The sequence below is a fragment of the Eulemur rufifrons genome, chromosome 30, assembly GCF_041146395.1.
Source record: "Eulemur rufifrons isolate Redbay chromosome 30, OSU_ERuf_1, whole genome shotgun sequence".
Lineage (NCBI taxonomy): Eukaryota > Metazoa > Chordata > Mammalia > Primates > Lemuridae > Eulemur > Eulemur rufifrons.
The window spans coordinates 124631500-124654965 of NC_091012.1; the positions used below are offsets into that span (position 1 = coordinate 124631500).

The window sequence follows — 23466 nt, forward strand, 5'->3', positions numbered from 1 at the left end:
ACAGTAGCCCCCACCTGGAATCAATTTGTTTCTCATCAATGTTATAAGGAAACAACTTTGAATAAAATGATGTTGTTCCAGGATCTGCTGTTGCTGCCTAGGGAAGGTGAGACTGGAGGTAGGTAAGGCAAAAGATCAATGCTTTAAAATAAAGCTTTTCAACAGATAAATGGATAAACACAATGTGGTCTACCCATACAATGGACTCTTATTTAGCCTTTAAAAGGAAGGAAATTCTGACACATGCTACAACATGGATGAACCTTGAAGACATTATGCTAAGTGAAATAAACCAGTCAAAAGGACAGATACTGTATGATTCCACTTATGTGAGGCAGCCAGGGTAGACGAATTCATAAGAGAAGGAAAGTAGAAGGTTGGCTGCCAGGGGCTGGGGGTCAGGTATCCGGGAATTAGTGTTTAATGGGTATGGAGCTTGTTTTGCAAGATGAGTGTGGTGATGGTTATGACAATGTAAACGCATTAATGTCACTGAACCGTACACTTAAAAATGATTAAGATGGTAAATTTTATGCATATTTTACAATTAAAATGTAATTTTAAAAATTAAAGTTGTTGGCACAACTCACAACCATCACCTCTCCCTTTTTAAATGCCCTCCCATCCCCGTGATATTGGGGAATATTTTATCAAAAAAAGTAACTGCCTACAAAGGAAAAACTAATTCAGGGATTTTTCTAAATAGAAAAGTTAATAATAAGGGCTCTAGGGTATTGTTGCTTGGCCCATTTGGCTTTTAGCATTGAGATATAATTCATATAACATAAAATTCCCCATTTTAAAGTATACAATTAAGTGACTTTTAGTATATTCACTATGTTGTTCAACCATCACCACTATCTAATTCCCCAAAAAGAAACACCAGCAGTCAGGCCCAAATGGTTCCTCCCCCAATCTCCTGGCAACCACTAATCTGTATTCTATCTCTATCAATTTGCCTATTCTAGATATTTCATATAATGGAATCAAACAGTATATGGTCGTGTCTGGCTTCTGTCGCTGAGTGTAATATTTTCAAGGTTCATCCATGTTGTAGCATGTAACAGTACTTAACTCCTTTTTACGACTGAATGATATTCCATCATACAGATATACCACATTTTAGTTATCTATTCATCAGCTCATGGACATTTGGATTGTCTCCACTTTTTGGCTAATACAAATAATAATACTGCTATGAATGCTTGTGTACTAGTTTTTCTGTGAACACATTTTCAATAGCCCATCTGGTTTTACATTTAAAAGATGATAAACTAGTGTCAATCTGCTATTGACAGGAACAGGGAATAATATGGAAATACTAAGCCTTTCGAGGTGTAAAAAAAAAAAAAAAAAAAACTGAAAGATGAGAAATGATCTCTTAACTACAACCCAGAAAAGAGGCCTCAAGAATATTTTTATATTATTTCCATACAATATGAGCCCAGTGTGCTTCCCAAAGCTAACAAAGGTTATATAAATGCTAGGAGTCATTAAACAGGGTCATTAAAATAAATTCAAATAAAATCTTAACACTGCAATTCTGATTGCCACATTTCAATAAAGATTTAAAAGATCTTGTACTGGTCCTGAGAACAACTGAAATTATCCAGGAGGCATAGTTAAGATGGAAAATCTACACTATGAGGACAGAATCAATTTCAAAGAACAATTCTAATTAAGCTTGAAGTCTATAAACCTATGGCCACTACCCACAAGGTAAAACTGGATTCATTAACTAAATCCCAGCATCCCAAAACTGGGAGCTACCTGACAGATCTTTAAACAGGCCAACATGAGAAAAAAAATAAAGACAAATTTTACTTCCTAAATAAGTTACCTCAAGGGGCAGTCTGAACATACAAATCTTTTCTAAAGGTTTAACAAGATTCACAAGTGTGAATCTTGAGGTTGATGTCAAGGAGGGAAACCAGGCCCTTTCACAATATACACTGTAGTATTGGTGTTTAAGAGAAAATTAGGTTCTTTGAACCATGAGCCTCTTCTAAATTACTCTGACAAGTCTAATAGTCTTACTACCTAATCACCTCAATGTTTTTTATTAAACCTCTAAATCCAAAAACCAATCAAAAGAAAAACTGTAGAATAAGGAATTGATATTATTCAACATCCTAAAGGTTTCTGTGTGGGTGGGTGGGTGGCTATTAATACCCAATGAAGATACCAAAGATGGGTATTTGCTCCTAAATGGTTGGAATGATTATGTCCCAGGCACTGTGGTAAGTAGTTTGCCTACATTTTATTATGAAATCACTAACAATTTGATACACATGAAACCAGAGCACCTAAAAGACTAAGTAACTTGCAGGAAGCATACTGTCAAGCAGGCAAGTGTTCTAATATCAATAGATAAATACATTTAAATTTCACTTTTAGAACTTCCTCTCTTAACTTCCTCCTTAGGAACCTTCTTTCTGGGGTTAAAATTCCACCTTATTTTTAACATGGCCTATAAAAGACTTCAAAGAATTGGTTGCAATCTGATCTCTTTTAATTCTTGAAACTTTCCTGGAAAGGTTTAAAGTTTAATGAAATTAGCCTCATTCTGCAGATGGAGAATTAAAGGATCACAGCCATTCAAGTGCCTGTCCTAAGTTACAGTGATCCTGCTGGGCTCGGTGGCTCATGCCTGTAATCCTAGCACTCTGGGAGTGCTGAGGTGGCGGATCGTTTGAGCTCAGGAGTTCAAGACCAGCCTGAGCAAGAGCAAGACCCCATCTCTACTGAAAGAAAAAAAAAAAAGAAAGAAATTAGCTGGACAACTAAAATTATATATATAGAAAAAATTAGCCAGACATGGTGGCGCATGCCTGTAGTCCCAGCTACTCGGGAGGCTGAGGCAGGAGAATCACTTGAGCCCAGGAGTTTGAGGTTGCTGTGAGCTAGGCTGACGCCATGGCACTCTAGCCACTCTAGCCGGGGCAACAGAGTGAGACTCTGTCTCAAAAAAAAAAAAAAAAAAAAAAGTTACAGGGCAACAGAGTGAGACTCTGTCTCAAAGAAAAGGAAAAAAAGTTACAGTGATCCGTAGCATGGTGTCAGAGATATAAGTAATGAAAAATAGTTGGCAAATTGCACTGAATTGGTCTAAAACATGGTCGACTAAACCTAGTTAACCAGCAACTGGATTTTTTTTTTTTTTTTATTTTAGTAGAGATAGGGTCTTGCTTTTGCTCAGGCTGGTCTTGAACTCTTGAGCTCAAGTGATCCTCCCGCCTCAGCCTCCCAGAGTAGTGCTAGGATTACAGGCATGAGCCACTGGGCCTGGCTGAAGAACTGATTTCTTAACTGTTACAATCTCACCCTGTACCTGCCCTTACCCAAGAAGAATTCACTGATGGGACAACAGAAAGGTCATTAAACGAAGCTAGTCTAGATTAGCACTGCTAGCCCAATGGGCGTCATCCACTGAAAGCCTCTTTGTGGATGTTAACAATAGCAACAGCTAGCAGTTATTCACCGACTGGATCTCTCATTCTCACAACCACCCTGCAGGTCAAGTAGTATTACTGCCATTTCACAAAAATGGAAACTAAGGGTGAGAGGTTAGTTAACTTGCACAAATTCACTCAGCTAGTGAGCAGAAGAGCTGGCATTCATATCCAAGGCTGTCAGACTCTTCAGCTGCAGTTGTTTCCATTTATCACATGGCTTCTCTAAGATCCTGCAAGAGGCATGTGCACTCTCTGCCCTCTCTCTCTCTCTCTGCTCTCCTCTACCCCCATTATGTCACAAAATAATCCTATTATCTGTTCAAAGGGCAAGGTTACAGACAATTTTGTCTAGGTCCCAACAGATAAACAGTAAATATTAACCACAAGGCTAGTCCGAAGCTCCAACTGCATAAAATGCTTTCAAGATACCCAATCTTGTTTTTGGTGAGGAGACAAAGAGCTAAAACACCTTTGCCTTATTTGGCTGCTTTATTCTTAATAAAAACCTAACCAACACTCAAACTGAACATTATACTGACAACTCTTTAATTCATTAATTTTAGTGTTGATTTCTAAATAAATTTCAGAGTGCCTAAAGACACTAATTTTAGATGGATTAAAAGAAACCTCTTTTCGAATTTTATCAGAACAAGCCCTAAAAAGATGTTCAAGTTGACTATAGTTAATAATGATGTACTGTACACTTGAAAATCGCTGAGTAGATTTTAAGTGTTCTCACCACAAAAAAATGTATGTGAGGTAATGCATATGTTCATTAGCTTGATTTACCCATTCCACAATGTACACATATTTCAAAGCACCATGTTGTACATCATAAATATATATAGTTCCTATTTGGCAACTAAAAATAAAAAATAAAAAGATGTCAACTCATCTACTCTAAAACATCCTTAGTTCAGTAAATAAGACTTTTCTCATATTTCAGAAATATTCCCGCATTGATATATACTTTTTAAATTCCCAAATTTTATTCTTTGTTTTATCAAATGGTTTAAAAAATAAAACTAGTAGGGTGCATACATAAAAAGATGCACACATATCTAATAATTAGCCCACAGAACAAAGGAGTAAATATTTTACCATCTCTTCTGTGCTAATAGCCCCTAGAATGAATAAACTATTATACTGTGTTGCCCCTCAGAGTTTATGCATTAAACATAGGAGTTTGGACTTTATGTATTCATTTGTTCCCTGAACCACTTTTTATTGGATGTCTACTAGAACAAACGTCATGTTTAATTAGGAGCTAAAATTAGACCCATCAGTTGAAACACGTAAACTGGATAGCCAAGGCTACCCTGGTCCACATTTTCAGGGGTCCATTTACATTATAGTTGTACAGTGGCCTGTTGTATGTGGCAACCTCGTAAATAAATCTTTAGCATGTCCAAATTATACATCAGGGAAATGCAAATCAAAACCATAATGAGATATCATTTCATATCCACTAGGATGACTACGATCAAAAAATAACAAGTACTGTAGAGAATGCAGAGTAATTGGAACCCTCATATACTGCTGGTGGGAATATAAACTGGTACAGCTGCTTTGGAAAACAGTGTAGTAGCTTCTCAAAAGGCTAAACATAATTACCGTATGACCCAACAATTCCACTCCTATACATATACCCAAGAGAAATGAAAATACAAAAACCTATACATAAATGTTCATATTGTATTCATAATACCCAAAAAGTGGAAACAACCCAAATGTCCATCAAACTGATGAATGGACTAAAATGTGATATATTCATACAATGGAATATTATCTAATAATAAAAGGAATTAAGTACTGATACATGCTATGACATGGATGAACCCTGAAAACATGCTAAGTGAAAGGAGCCAATCACAAAAGACCACATATTACATTATTCCATTTACACAAAAATTCCAGGCAAATCTATCAAGACAGAAAGTAGATTAGTGGTTGCCTAGGTTTGGAGGGGAGGGAGAGGGTTGGTGGGAGTGACAACTAAAGGCTACGGGGTTTCTACTTCAGGTGATGAAAAAATTTCTAAAACTGATTGTGATGATGGTCACACAATTTTGTGAATATACTGGAAACCACTGAATTGCACACTTTAAATGGGTGAATTGTATGGTACTAAATTATATCTTGATAAAGATATTTAAAAAAATTATTTCAACACTTAAGTTGAATCTAGGATTAGAAAAGAACACCTAACTCCTGTCCATCTTCTATCTAACTGTACTATTAATAATTAAAAGGCATAGGAGATGTCAATAAGATCTAAGAAATGATACCTCTCATGATTGACACTGATCATGTTAATATCAGAGGCACTCAAAGAATATTTTGTTACCTGCAGCTGTTGTAAGGCAGTACCTGACTCATCACACCAGATCTTCTCTAACTTGCCCTATTGTACAAACTGATGTTGCACAAAATGGCATCTTGACTATCTAGTTGCAAAGTGAAACCCCAGGAAGCTGAAGACTACTTACAAAGAAATTACGGACAGTCTGACAGTTGCCTCAGATTAAAGGAGAATTAAGAAGCAACCTGAGTAACAAGTAGATGACTCAAACTCTCCACCTCTCAGAAAGCCAGAAAACTCCTAAAGGCCGTGAAGCAGTACCACCATATCTAATCTGACCAGAACCAAGTAAGAGCCAATAGCTACTGGCAGAGAAGAAATGTATCACTGATACCTTGGATGAGGCATGATGTCCAAAAACTTTCAGCTATAACACTCATATATATATTCATTTATTCAACAAGTATTTATTTCACACTTAATATTGCATATGGTTTGATAGGAAAGATATATAAGCAGCTAAGACACAGTGGACAGTTCCTGTCCTCAAGAAACATACAATCAATTTAAAAGCAATCATAACATCTAGAGTGCAAAGACTAGATAAAAAGGTCATCTTGACCTCAAAGGCAGCTATACTGTGACAAAGAGCATTTGTGTTTATATACACTACCATGACATCATAAAGAACAAGGACTGGCCAGGCGCGGTGGCTCATGCCTGTAATCCTAGCACTCTGGGAAGCCGAGGCAGGAGGATCATTTGCGCTCAGGAGTTTGAGACCAGCCTGAGCAAGAGCGAGACCCCGTCTCTACTAAAACAATAGAAAGAAATTAGCTGGACAACTAAAAATATATAGAAAAAATTAGCCGGGCACAGTGGCGCATGCCTGTAGTCCCAGCTACTCGGGAGGCTGAGGCAGGAGGATCCCTTGAGCCCAGGAGTTTGAGGTTGCTGTGAGCTAGGCTGACGCCATGGCACTCTAGCCCGGGCAACAGAGTGAGACTCTGTCTCAAAAAAAAAAAAAAAAAGGAAAAGAAAAGAAAAGAAAAAGAACAAGGACTGCTTCATCATCATTTTAAATGAGACCTGCATACATGAACCATTTCAACTACTCTCTGCCACTAATCTCTCCCTCACCTATTCTTACTCTGTACTGCTACCTGGATTATCTTCCTAAAATAAATTCAAAATTGAAACAGGATACCATACTTCTCCCTATCAGATTGGCAAAAACTAATAAGGAACATAATATTCTGTGTTGGTTAGAATGTAGAGACATGGACAATCTCAAAAACTTGGTGAGGGGAATTATATTAGGCAAAATACCAAGGCAATATAACCAAACTTATAAATGTGTATACTCTTTGATCCAGCAATTCTATTTCTAGATTTATTCTAAGAAATGAAACATAAAGTACGCAAAGATATACAAGTGCATCATGAAGTTCCCATCATTCCCAGAAAAGGCCAGAACCTTTTTGTTTTCTTTTTTCAGACTATACCAATGCCTGGAACGTCTTCCTGCCACCCATGCCCTTCTTCATCCTGTAAAACAAGAACTCATCCTTGAGTTCAAAGGTCAGTTACTCCATCCTGTCTCCACAGCAATTTAGTCACACCTCTGTATCACATCTCTCTCTCCCACAGTAGACTGTAAACTCTCCAGGGACAATGGTTTGACGTATGTATTTATTTAGCACACAACCGTATCTGCACTACCTACAACATCTGATACATAGGAAGGGTCCAAAAAAACATGTGGTGAATAAAGGCGTTTTCTTCCTCCTTCCACAAAGAATTCTTTGATTTTCAAAATCTCAAGAACCTTTTTAAAAGGTATTTCCTAAAATGCTGGTGGACTCCAATATGTTATAATAAATTCCTGTATTAAAACAGGTATTTCAGTAAAGCAAATATTCTTGTAAATTTATAAATAGTCTCTAAGTCTTTACTTATTTGAAGTTTAGTTCCTTAAAGTATAAAAACTTCCATACTGGGTCAGAACTGTGGTCTATTCAACCCAGAATTTTATCTCTGAAAGTGGTACCAAGAAATATGTTGTAAGAAGACACAGCTGTCCTCCCAGATGCTAAGATAAACATTTAGAAGTGTGTCCCGAAACACTTTACTTTTCTTCAATAACCTAATATGAATCCATCATACTTGAAATCATGTTTTAGAATCATGTTTCAATACTATGCCAGAGCTCTTTTTCATGCTATCTCTTATATAAGTAGTATTTTACATATTATATAAGTAGAGTGAGTACATAAGTATTACATAATCAGTACTGTGTATCCATATACAAGAATATAAGTAGCTTGGTTATCCGTGTTTTCCCCAAGTTGAACTCCTTTCAAGTTTCAAAGAGGAACGGTTTTTACTTCTAATAAAGGCTGGTAACAGCCTAATCACATCCTTCATGATTTCACAAAGTTCAGTTCTATTCCTTCCAGCCTTTGTCTTTCTAAACTGAAGAAATCTCATCTTCCTATTGAGTCCTTACATAAAATCAACTCTTTACTCTGCACAATTTCACTTTTCTTAATTTTGAGTTATCTTATGGACTCCAAACTGAAACAATTCAGGTAGGTCTATGAGTTTTACTTTCATTTTATAAACGTTTAAGTCAAGAAAATTTCACCCCTGATGTAAGTTAGCAAAGGTAGCCTTCAAAAACACCTTTGACCATCACTGTACCCCAAGACTTACAGGAAATCATAAGGTAGTCTTCACAGTTGCCTTTGTCATCATCTTGCTGATCCACAGGGATCCCATTGGCATCTATGACCGCTTCAGAAGCACAGTCTGCTACCAATACTTCTTCTGAAACTACATCAGTGGTCAGAGGATCAGTGACGATTTCAGCTTCTACTACACTATCATGAACCACATGTTCAACATGCCCAACGTCAGACACATGTATAGATTCACTTGTCAAGACGTGTTCTGGCATAGATATTGAGGCTGAAGTAATGTCAGAAGCTAAAACATCATCTGGGACCGTGCAATGTGCTAAAGAAACTTCTTCGGTTACATCTGAGTCCAGCACTTGCTCAGGAATGATGACCGTTTCGGTTACATCTGCTTCTTCCATGATGTCTGGGCATTGAACATCTTCTATAACAACGTCCTCAATAACATCTTGGATTACAACTGAGTCTGGGTCATCAGGAACAAAGTTATGCACAGTTATGTCTGAATCCACAACATCTGAAACAAAAACAGTTTCTTGTACTTCCACTACAATTTGATCACCATCCATGTGTGTAGCATCAGCTCCTTTAAAAAAAAATTAAAATGACAAATTTCAGGTAGGCATGCATGACTACCTCAATTAATGTAAATATTACTTAATTTCTACCAGGAAAACAGTCTAGCTCCTCACAGTTTTCTCAAACATTAAGACAGATTAAAGAAATAGAGAATCTATTTTTGAATCATATTTGAAAGACATTTTTAACACAAGAACTTTTGTACTCATCCCAAATCAATTAATAGATTAAAAAAATACTAGGAGAACAAAGCAATTGAGGCAATCACAGAAGAAATATATTCATAAAAGTAAAATTCTAGGCACACTAAAATTAAACTCATATACATAGGTACTTCAGGGAGGACTGTAAAAATTAAGTGAGTAATGCAACTTCAGATGGCAAATATATCATTTTCCTTCATCGTGTGTTTTTCCTTCTTGCTCCATCTCCCTCTGCTCAACTCATATTTTTTCTTCTTTCCATTTCTCCCATGTATTTCTTTTACTTCCCTTCCATTTTTTTTCCCTTTCTCCCTTCACATTCTTCTCCCTTAGTTCTGGTGCAATATACCACCAATATCCTCCATCTATGACTATGAAAATTTAGAAATCATCTTCTGAATCTAGGATGTAAAAGGATCAGCACATAAATGAAAAGAGGGAGAGAAAGCCACAGTTAAGGATGAAAGACAATTGGTTGGGGTGGCTCTAGGGCTAAACAAGATGAATAAATAAAACTACAGCTGCACTGGGGTGGCAGAAGGTGGAGGTATTTGGAGCAGGGCCTGCCCCAACTTCACCAGGGTACTCTGCCTCCATCTAGCCTCCTCCCGTCCCCCAAGACCCCACCCCCCCAAGGCAGTTTCTCAGAATATAGGAAACCCTACTCTAGTCCATTTTGCAGTTAAGGAATGAAGGTAGAGGATTGAATCAATTGAAGCCCAGTGAGATTAAATGACTTAACCAAGATCACACAGTTTGTATAGTGTATGGTGCTCAGTAAATATTATTCTGAATGAATGCCACAAATGGGAATAGAAATCATATGTCCTTACCAAAAACAAGATAAAACGAAATAAATCTAGTATCTTGGCTCCTACAAAGAAAGTTTTATAAAAGTCTTACCTAAAAAGCTATTCAGTAGATTAGTGCTTCTCGTTGTGACTCAGACCAGGCTGAATCCAAGCAGATGCCTAACTCAATACCTGTGTGTCACTGGCCAGGCCCTCAGAGAAACACATGGCTTTGTCAACCAACCAAAATGATTGAGGGCCAAAGAATATTAAAAATGATAGGAAGTCTTTAAAGTCAATTAATATCCATTTTAATTACATCTAGAAATAATAAAAAGAGTATGTTTACTTTCTGTAGAACTTCTATAAAATGCTTTATACGTATTTGTTTTCAATATTCTCAATATTACCATCAAGCAATAGATCACTATAATCTCCATTTTGCAGACATGAAGATAGATGAAAGCATTTAGTGGCAAGAGCACCAGTTAAAAAATCTAAATCAGAGAACAGGGTTTGACACTTATTAGTTTTGTGACCTTGGGCAAGTCATTTAACCTCTGAGTTTCAGGTTCCTCATCAGTAAAATGAGGACAGTAGTATCTGCCATGCATACCTCACAGGACTGTGGTGATGATCAAATGGGAATATATGGGAAGTGTTCTGAAAAACTGTAATGAGAGGTTTCATTATTATTATGACATATGAAAACGGAGGCCCTGGCAGATTAAGTGACTTGCTCAAAGATAAACAAATACCATAAGTGTTAACGACCAGGACTAAAATGCAATAGCCCTTCAATCTACCACTTAGCCCATGACCCAGGCATGTTTGTGGCAAGATTAAGTGAATAAATACTGTACATTTTTCTCCAAAGAGCTTAGTCTCTCTTTCAAGCACATTAATTATATTTCATGTTCCAATGAAGAAAGAATTACAAACTTTGCATTTATCATTATCAAACTGAAATTACCAAACTTGAGTTAAAAGATATTCCAAGGCTGGGCACAGTGGCTCACGCCTGTAATCCTAGCACTCTGAGAGGCCGAAGCGGGAGGATCGTTTGAGCTCAGGAGTTCGAGACCAGCCTGAGCAAGACCGAGACCCCGTCTCTACTAAAAATAGAAAGAAATGATCTGGACAACTAAAAATATATAAGGAAAAAAAAATTAGCTGGGCATGGTGGCACATGCCTATAGTCCCAGCTACTCAGGAGGCTGAGGCAGGAGGATTGCTTGAGCCCAGGAGGTTGAGGTTGCTGTGAGCTAGGCTGACGCCATGGCACTCTAGCCCGGGGAACAGAGTAAGACTCTGTCCCCAAAAAAAAAAAAAAAAAAAAAAAGTTAACGGCTGTTTCTTTAATATACTACAATCTGATCATTTATAGTCCAATGGAAAACTTGTTAGCATTTTATTTATAAAGGTAGCTAGTATGACATAAAACCATTTTACATTATAAAACCAAGTGTAATCAATTTACAATGTTATATAATTAGAAACATGGGTAATCTAAAATTGTGAATATTTTTTTTCCTATTTTTAGAACTTCATGAATACAATTTTCCTTGTATACTTTGTAGAATGAGGTAAGACTTCATCTTCCTGAAGCAGAAGGCCCCTTTTAGGAACTTGTGAGAGAGATGGTTATAAAAGTAGGACAGGGACAGAATGTCAAGGACTTTCTTTATCTGCTGGGTGATGCAGAACAGAGAAATGACAAGATCCACATGTTCTTTTGCAAGGAATAATCTGATCGGTGGGCCAGATAAAAGAAACTAAGGATAAGGAAAATTACGCAAAAGTTATTGCAGACTAAGAATGAGATGACAGGGCCTGTCTATGTGGTAGGAGGTAGAATGAAGATAAACAAATATAAACATGGAGTGTTTTCAAAGGGAGAATATTTTTAGTGGGATAACTGGTCAAGATGAGAATAACTGATAACACTAAGGTTTTGATATTGCTTCTGTTACTGACAAGAACATGAGAGTTGGTTGTGAGGGAACCAAATTTTTGAGGAGGGGAGTACTAAAGTGCTCACTTTAGTATCTGTAGATTTTGACAGGATAACAAGATAATCTAAGTGTGACTATCAATGTGACAGTCTAGCAATTCATCTATATGATAACCAACTCCAAATTTGGTAGATGTAAGTGGAACAATCCAAGTAGTTATACCTGTTGCATCAAAAAATGAGTTTGGCCCTTGTGCATGTAATTCAAGTCCATCTTCATCCATGGCCTTTAATTCTCATCAGTCACAGCTCCTAAATCAGAGGAAAAAGTAAACCAAGTCATTAATTTTTTTTATATCATGCATTAAAAATATCATATTTTCATGTCTGAGACACTCAGAGATGAACATCTATCAAAAATGTATCTATCTAAAATAAATGGGAACTTAATTGATTTACAATGATATATGGGCATCTATATGACAAGGCAAGGTAGATAAATCAAACAAGTCAACTTTGCCTAGATTTCTTTTTAAACTGAAGCAATAAATGTATTGCTTACATACATCAAGTGTACGTATCTTGATGAATTTTGACACAGACATAAACCTTTGTAATCACTACCCAGATCGAGATAGAGAACATTTCCAGGACTCCAGCACTCATGTCTCCTCTCAGTCTGTAATTTCCATGCTCCCATAAGGGCAACTGGTTAATGTTCAACTTAAAAACACATTCTGTAGCTTACTGGGAGAAATTTCTGCATGATTTTTATATTGCTTCTCTAAATTTAACGTAATCTGCTATCTTTCAAACAATAAATTAAATAATGTTAAAAATTCAAAATGCATAATTCTAGTAGTAAACACCCTTTGGGATTTCTGCCTAACCTCTCTTTAACTAAGCCTCTCATCTACAGAAGTAAATTCCCACAGTGTATTTATACTCTCCTGGCCATAGCTGATTGACACTAGCTATAAAATGGTAAAAATAAGTTCATCTTTAAGCACAATAAAATCAAAGTCCCATCCTTGAGAATCTGAAACAATGAACAAAAAGCAATCTCTCTCTCTCTCTCTCTCTCTCTGCCTCCCCATCGCCTCCCCATCGCCTCCCCATCCTCCTCCCCGCCACTCCCCCTCCTGGGGGCTGCATCATAGGAGCTGAGGAAGGTCATTTTCCAACTTCGGCTTTAACTAGTGAGATAAAACTTACAAAGAAAAAATAAAAAGAATACAATGAATGCCTTGAGAAACAGTAGCGGAAGCAGGGAGGGGAGGCTTATCAACAGCTTTTTAGCTCCTGGTTCTAGATCTATATTCCTGCTATATTCCAGCTATATTCCTGCCTTGGGTTTTTGCAAGAATTCCCAATGACCTTAATTTTCCCTTTTCTACTTACGCCAAAAACTTACATTAAAAAGAACATTAACCAATAATGTTACCTTTATCATTTTTTTTTGCTGATGATACAAATGCTACATGCCTCTTATTAAAATTTCACATAACAGAAATACGAGTCATTTTTCTAAAGCATCAGCTAGGTGACATCATTCCTCTTTTCAAAAACGTTTAATGGCTCCCTGCTGCCTCCAAATAAAGTTCAAACTCCTGTCATCTAAGTTCCAGCCCCAAATTACCTTTCCATCATTATCTCCCCTTACCTTCCTTCAAGCACCTCCTTCTACGACCACACTTGTGCACACACACATAAACACACACTTCAGCCAAACAAAAATGCCCAATGTCCCTTTTAAAACCCCATTTCTATATTTAGTTCAGGGTTCATTCTACCTGGAACACTTTTCCCCTATTATCTCTGCTCTTTCTCCTAAATCTCCTTCCCCACTAAAAAAGAAACAGCTGGAAAGAATTTCTCCCTCCTCTGAATTGCCACAGCTCTTTATCTTTCTTCTCTTATTATACTGGTTTGTCATATATTATGGTTATTTACATCTGTCTTATTTTCAGATACTAAATTACATACAGTCCTTAAAGATCCATGAGAAATTCAATCAACATTTATAAAGTAAACAAATGGATTGTCAACATGTCAACTCTGAAACATAGTCTATTCATTTTCAAGAAATAGCATGTTTCATGTTATTTATTCAAAATGCTTCAAATTAAAACAAATGATGGCTAGATTAATGAAAAAAATTTCAACCATGAAAACGGAAAGCGTACACGCTCTGAATAAGTTGTCACTGTCCTCACCCTCCCCAAAACCACCTCTGGCTATACAATTCTTTTTCCCCCTTTAAAAATGATAAATGTAAATTAATCTTCTGAGCATAATAAAATACTACTACATGAAATTAAGCCAATTAAAAAAGCAATAAAGGTTATTCATTAAGGTATTTAAGCCCGTCACCCCTCAAATTTCCCTACATAAACCTAATCCTACCAGGCACAGTATCTTATACCTGTAATTCTAGCACTCTGGGAGGCCAAGGAGGGAGGATCAAACACTTGAGGTCAGGAGTTCGAGACCAGCCTGAGCAAGAGCAAGACCCCATCTCTACTAAAACAAAGTAGAAAAAATAAGCCGGACTACAGGTGTGGTGGAATGCACTTGTAGTCCAGGGAATAGAGTGAGACTCTGTCTCAAAAATAAATAAATAAAATTTTTTTAAAAAAAGGAAAAAGAAAACTTAGCCAGGTGACGCATGCCTGTAGTCCCAGCAGCTACTCAGGGGGAGGCGGAGGCAGGAGGATCCCTTGAGCCCAGGAGTTTGAGGTTGCAGTGAGCTATGAGGAGGCCACACTGCACTCTAGCCTGGGTGAGAGAATGAGACTCTGTCTCAAAAAAAAAAAAAAAAAACCTAATGCCATCAGCTCTAAGAATTATCATCCTACAGAACAACTCTTCCTCCTGGCATTCATCCCCCTTGGCTTTTTCTATTAGAGTTTGACAGACAATCAATTCCCTCAGTCTTGAAGTTCTCTCCTTCCTCCGTTTCTTTAAGTGACATCCTAGTTCTCTTCCCACCTTCCTATCTGCTGCCTCCTCTTCCTGCAGCCTTGTCCCAGGGTTGTGCACTCAGCCCACTTCTCTTCTGCTTTCCCTTTATTCTCATGGTTTCAACTACTATTTACATAAAGATGATTCCCAAAACCAACCTAACACGTCTACCGGACTATCTGTTGAATATTTTCATCTGGATAAAACCCAGCTTTCTCCTGATGTGCCTGCTCTAGCCTTTTTCTTCTTCCCTGCTTACATTTAGTCAGGTTGCAGATCTCTTCAATTGCTTCTCTTCAACTTCTCAGGAATCTGTCCCCTTCTGTTTATTCCCAGTCACCATTCCTTCTCAGCTTCTTATTTCCTGGTCCCCGGGGGATGAAAATGGCCTCTGGGCTGGCCTTGCTGCTTTCTGCCACTCCCACAACAAATGACTAGAAACCCTATCAGAAGTAAGGGCTGGTGCCAAGTACTAAGGCATTCCTGCAATCTGCAGGCAGATTAATCCTTTTAAAGCACTGTTTGATCATGGTACTCCCCTTCTCAGAACACTTCAGCAGTTCCCCAATATTCAGGGGGCTCTACAATATTAACCCAAACTACCATAACAAACTTATTTGTTGTTCTTCCCATCCTTTTACATCAGGTGCATTTCCTAGCAGATATTCTGGCCTACATGGGGGGTGCCTACTCACTTATCTTGACTTAAGTGAACACTAATTGTTCAACAAAGAATTGTTTTGACTCGTTATTTTCCCTTCTATTTTGTCATTATAAAAACTCAAACATTTTTTTACTTCCAAGCAGAGACTCCTCTGGAGTTAGAACTGCTAATTCCCTCTGGCAATCAGAATGAAACCATGTTCTTAGAATGGAAGTTACTTGGAAAAGAGTTCTCAGACTGTGATAAAGTAAGGCTGGAAGAAGGTACGCTATTAATGTAACTGAAAGTGTCCATGCCTTTGCAGTAGGAATCAGGCTCAGAGACCAGCTTAACCTAAAGACAAATAAGCAGAATGGTTGAGAGAACCAAGAATCTAAGAATTTGGGTGAACAAGTGCTAACATTAATATTTAGTCTAATTACCAAATACCCTCAAAATATTTCTGGGATTCCACTAATACCTCAAACTCAATAAAATATTCCCTTCTCAGCTGCAAGAGTCATGATCCTGAAAATACTTCCGAAAGAATTCATAGTGGAAAAACATACAGTTTTAAGGGAAATAATGTGCTGGGAGAAACCCAGTAAATTCATAAGAACTTCCTTCCATTCTTTAAAATAAAGCAATAAAAGTTAACAGGTATAGCAATGGCATTGTATCTATCCTAAATTAGGGATAATTTGTTTTATATCTCTTAATGCCTATACACTTCCAAGATCTCCCTCTTGAACAAGTTAACAGGATGCTTGTATATTCACTTGCCTTTTTGCAGCTGATATGCAAAGAAAGATCACTTTTCTGCCTTTAGTCTTCCAAAAACTCAATGCCTTTTAATTCTATGACTCAACTCTAATTCTTCTCCCTAAGTCACGCTCAAAGAACCAAATTTGATTATACATGGTAGATGGAATTGCTCAAGCTGCAGTAAAGGCAAACAAAAACAAATCTATTAATATAATAGAATTGTTCTTAGGGAGAAATTGGAACTGGTGGAAATTTACATTTAAAAGCTAATTAATATCTTCCCTCTTAAGCTACGTTTCTTTCCCAATTCTTTCCCTATGTTGTTCAATGTTAGCCGTCATTTCTCCAGATGTCTCATTTTCAAATCTGGAGTCATATTTTACTTCTCTTACCATGTCGGCCCGTAAAATTCATCATTTCTTTATTCTCACTGCTACCACTCTAACAAGCTCACCTCTCTCACATGCAGACCCAGTGAGCCCTTTCAATCAAAAGACTTGAGCCCTTCTTGAACTTAGGTTTCTTCTGTTGTTTCTATACTTTCTTTCATTCTTATTAGCATTTCTATGCCAGGATGTAAAGACTCCTAAATCTAGCCTCTATACCGCTTTAACTTTTCTCTCTTATTTTTTTAACTTTGTCTTTCTACTATATCCTAAAAGAATCCCTGAATTTTTTCTTCGAAGCCAGTTAATTTGATCTTCACCCCACCTAATTAATTTTTATTTAAAAGATATTTTAATCCCAAAATAAACTTAGTACTTTTTTCACAGCAATCTTTTGTCTTTTTGGTGGACATGGTATCTTCCCAAATATCTCTGGGAATTGAGTTTATTCTGTACCCCATATTAAACTATCTCCTCTGATGTTTCATTATTCAGTTGGTGGAATTTGGTGCCACTCTTTCACACTGCAGGTTTTCCTCAAAAGCATGGTTCTTCTGGGCTGGTCCATTCACATTTGTAAATGAGGGTGTAGACTAGAGTTGCATTCCCACAGCTGGGGTGAATTTCCTCACCCCAAGTGAGAATCCCTGTTTGCCTAACAATGAACTTGAATTGTCACCACAGGAGTCCTGCCTAGAATGAATCCATAGGAAAGAAACCATGTAACCCAGCCAGGCTCTGCTTTAACAATGGAGAGTATCCCACCTTCCAGGTGCTGGAGGTTCACTATCCCTCAGGATAGCTGCAAGCTACCAAAAGCTCTATCCTTAACTTTCTCACTTTGCAATTTCCTATGGACAAATGTGCAATTCAGAGAGCTGAATTTTGGGCATTATCCTAGCAGAAAAACCACTAGAGACATCTATACTGACAGGTAAACGGCTTAGCTTTCCATAGCTTTAATTATCTGGCTGTGCCCACAGCTTGCTCATTCTCCAGGGACCTCCCAGCTTTTGACGCTGGCAGTACTGCAGGATGCCAATTATTGGATGGGCCTTCCTACTTTTCTGAATAGGGCCACAGGTTCGCTAAGCTATCTTGGGTTTTGCCATTAATCGACTCCCAATTGCTTTATTCAACCAGAAATTCATCATATTCTGATTCATACCTCTTAGGTTTTCTTGCTTCTCTGGATTTTTGTTATTTCTTCCTCAATGTGATTTTGGGAGAAAGGAAAAGTAAATGTTTGTGTTCTCTAGTTTATGTTGAATTTGAAGTCATTATGAATTTTTATGTGCCCAATAAAACAGCATGGAAATATGTAAAAACAAAAAAACAAACAAAAAAGACCTATGAGACAGAAATTGGGGGGAAAAAATCAATCGTAGAAGGCTACAACTCTATCAATGCCAGATTAAATACTCAAAAAGTAAGGAAAGAGAAGATGTGTATAATTAATAATATTAATCAGCAGCACAATTCATAATTGCAAAGAAGTGGAAACAACCCAAGTGCCCATCAATACATGAGTGGATTAATAAAATGTAGTATATGTATACTATGGAGTATTACTCAGCTGTAAGAAATAATGAGGATATAGCATCTCTTATGTTCTCTTGGATAGAGTTGGAACCCATTCTACTAAGTGAAGTATCCCAAGAATGGAAAAATAAGCATCACATGTACTCACCATCAAATTGGTTTCACTGATCAACACCTAAGAGCACGTTCAGGAATAACATTAATCGGGTGTCGGACAGATGTGGGCGGGGAGGGAATGGGTGTATACATACATAATGAGTGCCATGAGCACTGTCTAGGGGATGGACACGCTTGAAGCTCTGACTGGGGGGGGGGGGGGAAGGGCAATATACGTAACCTAAACTTTTGTACCCCCCACAATATGCTGAAATAATAATAGTAATCATCTAATAGCTGTAATTCAAATTCCATCCTCTAAGAAGAGAATATTTTCAAACAACCTTGCCCACCCTGTGTCAAGAAGAGGAAGAAAAAATATCTGCTGTTGTAAATATCAGAACCCCATCCTTCCTTACCCTGTCCCACTTGGAACTTTTGTATGCTTTGCTCAAAACTTCAATGCCAAGTTTTTGTTACAGATTAGTTTTTCCATAAAACCATTCTGAGCCGATCAGTAACTTCAACGTTTTTTTTATTTAAAGGTTTTTTTATTTAAAGTCTGAGAGTCCAAACTTTCACAATCTATTAAAATTTGGCCCTAAAATGACAAATATGGCTTTATTTTTCCACAGCCCCTATTCCTGCTCAGATTAGGAGTTGCCAAAATACCCTCTAAACTTAGTTGCACTGATGAGCTATGAAAACTATTAAGACTAGCTTGACGTTAGGAAATGCATACACTTTCTATCTAGTTTTGAGATGTGTAAAGCAGTACAGCCTCCTTAATAAAATATTGCCATTTAATGCATTCAATAATTTATCAATATCCATGCTCATTATATAACATTCTACTGTATATCATAATGGAAAGATGATAACAACTCTCTGGATCACCATTTTTTATTTCGTAAGGAAATTTTCAAAAAATAGCTTATTAGCTTTTGCTGAAATTTTGAACAGAAATCCTATTCACGTTTCCTCTAATGAAGTATTCTGCCTTTAGCTGCAGGTGTACTGGAGTGGTGTGTGAAATACTTGATGTGATCAAAGGATGAAGACAGTATTTTGACATGTGAAGTGGAGATTAATTTAGACTACATTGTACATGAAATAAACGAAATAAAACTGTCACAGGTAAAATTTTTAAAAGATTAATTTCTGTCAAATGTAGTATATGATGAAGAAAGGTCAATCTTATCAGAAACTACTTTCTTACACTTTTCCTTTTTCTTGCACCTGACATCTTTCCCAAAATTGGGCATTTAATTCATCTCTGAACTGGTCATTCCTATAGTTGTTAGTAAGTGCTTTTTCTTATCAAACTCCTTCTCAATGAGCAGTATGTCTCCTTGTATTAGAAAATCTTTCTGATAATGTATTAGAATTTGGGGGTTTTTTTTTTATTAGTACATTCTCGCTTTCATGTTACTTTATTCAAGCCATTAAGTGTTTTCCTTAGTTTTCTGGCAACCAGTTGTAAAAATCATGTATTACAGTTTTATAGTTTTTTAAACATTTTAAATGTTCTTAAACTACAAACTTTCTTAACGTCACTGTCTTGCCAGATCACCAACGCTAACTTGACTAATACTGACCCTATTCTTTATCCTACCTACATAAATACATGCTTCCTATTGTTGCTTTTCCAAAATACATTACTCTGGGTCTGTGAGGTTCTGTAAACTCAGTGCAGCACTCGAAAGAATATAACATTTGACCTTTCAACAACTAGAACAAATTTTTTAAATTGCCAGTTGCAGAACTGAGGAGTGTTTTTACATTGCTCTTTTGCTAACACAATTAGCAATGTGCTTTTGCACATATAACTTAATAAATCCTTTAATCATTAAAAAAAAAAAAAAAGAACAGGCTGGGCAATGCAGGGGCTGGTTTGTAATAAATTTACCTGCTTCTCACAAGACCAACAATAGGCATGACTCCAGGTTGAGCATCAGCAAGCATTAATTTCATGATCAGTCTCTGGAGCAAAGCTAAGGAGCCAGCTAATTTTTACCAAAAAAAAAAATCTCTAAACATGGCTTTTTTCAGGGGGTTGGAGAGACAATAAAATACCACTAGATAATAATCTAAGGTTGGGGGGGGGACTGAGGGAAAGCACAAGCATACATAATTTGCAACGAGAAAGAAAAACACAGATACAAAAAAAAATATGAAAAAAACTTCTAAGAAAAGAGTCTATAATTCTATGCTAGCACATTGAGGGAAATGTAAATTACTAGCATTAACTCAGTAAGAGATAGAAAACCCAATCACCATGAAATTTTAAAAAGAAAAACAAAAAAGGAGAAAAGTTATCTAATGTTACCCCTTTCAAAAAGCTCTAGGCTTTCCCCAAAGCTATCTGAATAAAGAAGAAAGCTTATTCAATTCCTTTTACAAAACTCATTTACCATTTAAAACAAAACCTAACAAAAATAATTTAACCAAGCTGCAAACTTAATTATGAATCTCAAGTCAAGTATTTGCAAATGTGATTCATCGTGTAAAAAAAAAAAAATACACACCCATGTACACAAACATACACACACACACACACACATAGACCTTGACACAGTATGGTTATTCTAGAATCCAAGGATGGAGCCAAATAATGGCCCAAATCAATAGGTCAAAAGGAAACCCCTGATATTCTCAATAGATGCTGAAAAGTTGAAATTCACTATCTACTTTTGATTTAAAACAAACTATTCAAATTGGAATAGACAGGTATTTTCTTAACAGTTAAAAAACACAATAAATAGGAATGAAGTACTGACACATGCTACAACACGGATGACCCTTGAAAACATTATGTTCAGTGAAAGAAGTCAGACACAAAAGACCACATATTACAGGATCCCATTTATATGAAATGTCAAGAAGCAGCAAATCCACAAAGACAGAAAGTAGATTAGTGGTTGCTAGGGGCTGAGAAGAGTGGGGAGAGGGGAATGTCTGCTAATAGGTATAGGGTTTCTTTTTGGGGTGATGAAAATGTTCTAATTAGTGGTGATGGTTGCACAACTCTGAACCTACTAAAAACCACTGAATTGTACATTTGAAAGGGTACATTTATTATAATAACAGCTTTATCTCATTAAAGCTGTTGAAAAAATACACAAGTATATGCAATCTTAAATCAGTTCATGTCAGAACATATGTTTTGGGATATAAGAATGATGTTAGTATCACTTTATAACAAAAAGACAAAAAGACACCTATTAAACCTAAGGTAAAACACTAGAAGTATTCCCTCTAAAATCACAATTAAGACAAGAATCCCCATTAACACTATTATTATTTAAGACTGTATGAGAATTGCCAGCCAATGCAATTAGGTAAGATAATGAAATGTAAGATATAATTATTACTTGAAAAAACTTAAACTTATATATATATATCTAGGAAATCCAAGAGAATCAACTGAAAAACTAAAATCAGTATGAATTCAAAAAGTGTGCTCGTACAAAATCAATATACTTGAAGACAAAAGCTTTCTTATATAACACTTAAGAATGGAAAATCACACTGGGAAGAGTAACTGAAAATTCTACTATGTGGGATTTTCTTTTTTTAAAAAAAGACAAATAAATACAGAAACCAATCTTGCTCTTGAATACGTTGGATCAGCAGTATCAATTCTTCCTTAATTAACCTCTACATTCAATCAAAATCCCAATACACCTTTGTTTTAAATCAATTGACCTTATAAGGATAGATCTGCTTTCAGACTCTATTCTGTGCCATTGGTCAATCTGGCTTTGTGCCCACTGTTTTAATCACTGTAGCTTTATAATAAGGTTTGATATATCGTAGTGTAAGTCTTCCAACTTTTTTTCAAGACTGCCATTGTCATTCTTGGCTCTGTGTATTTCCATATAAATTTGAGAACTAGTCTACCAAAAAAGATGGGGAAGGAAGAGAAAGAAGGAGCAGTCCAGTGGGATTCTGATTGGGATTGCACTGAATCTCTATATATCAATTTACAACGCTGACATTTCCAGTCCAACGAACACTGTTACCTTCTTCCAATAATTTAGGTCTTCTTTCAATTTTCTTAGCAAGGTTTTTTACTAAAGGTCTTATAGTATGCTTTGTTGGTTTTATTTCAAGGTATTAGATGTTCTTTGACCTTATTATAAATTGTCCTAGTTTTTAAATTTGATTTTCAAATTGTTTGTTGCTGGTATAGAGAAATATAATTAATTTCTGCATCTCAATGTTCCCCTACTATAACGCAATAAAATTAGAAATAAATGTCAAAGAGATAACAACGGCAAAACAAAACAAAATCCCATAAATTTGAAAACAAAGTTCTAAATAAGTTAATGCACAATAGGAAAATTATGGCAATCGTAATATATTTAGAAGTAATAACAAAAATCAATTCATGTCAAAATCACAGTATCCAGGATAGGGAGAGAGGCTAGTTAACAGATACAAAAGTACAGGTAGAAAGGAGGAATAAGTTCTAGTGTTTTATAGCACTGTAGGGTGACTATAGTTAACAATAATTTACTGTATATATTCAAATATCTAGAAGATTCTGAATGTTCCCAACACAAAGAAATGATAAATGTTTGAGGCAATGGATAAACTAATTATCCTGATTTGATCACTATACATTATATACATGTATGAAAATCACTCTGTACCCATAAATATGTATAATTATTACATGTCAATTTAAAAAAAATCATAGCCTTAAGTTATAGTTTAGAGGAAATTTTATAGTTTTAAATGTATATATCATAGAAATAGAGATTAAGTACTAATGAGCTAAGCCTCCAATTTAAATTTTAAAATGTCAGAATAAATGCAAATAAAGCAGAAGGAAAGAAATATTAACCATAGGGGCAGACAGAATCAATAAAAAGAACTATTTTAAAAGCCTAATAATATAGGCAAGTTACTGGCAATACTGATCAGAAAAAAAGGAGCAAATTAATAAAATAAAGATTTTATAAGGTCATCAGTGAAACCCATATTTTATACTAATGCATTTGAAAATTTGTATCTTTCTAGAAAATTGTTCATTTTGTATAAATGACAAAAAACCTCAAGAAAAGCCAAAAAGACTGATC

The 23466-nt window shown here is 36.2% G+C and overlaps 1 protein-coding gene across 3 annotated transcripts in view; it reads right to left on the reverse strand.

Moving 5' to 3' along the window:
• The window catches only part of ZFX (zinc finger protein X-linked), a 51593-nt gene that overhangs the window by 18157 nt on the left and 9970 nt on the right, over positions 1-23466 (reverse strand). The window contains exons 2-4 of one of the 3 annotated variants that reach the window (XM_069464389.1): positions 12207-12295; positions 8695-9042; positions 8473-8592 (exon numbers count right to left, since the gene is read on the reverse strand). In XM_069464389.1, coding sequence (XP_069320490.1) covers positions 8473-8592; positions 8695-9042; positions 12207-12267 — 529 coding nt within the window. In that variant the 5' untranslated portion in view covers positions 12268-12295. Of the gene's footprint in view, positions 1-8472; positions 9043-12206; positions 12296-23466 lie in introns of all 3 variants that reach the window. The other 2 variants (XM_069464388.1, XM_069464391.1) reach the window with 2 other exon arrangements.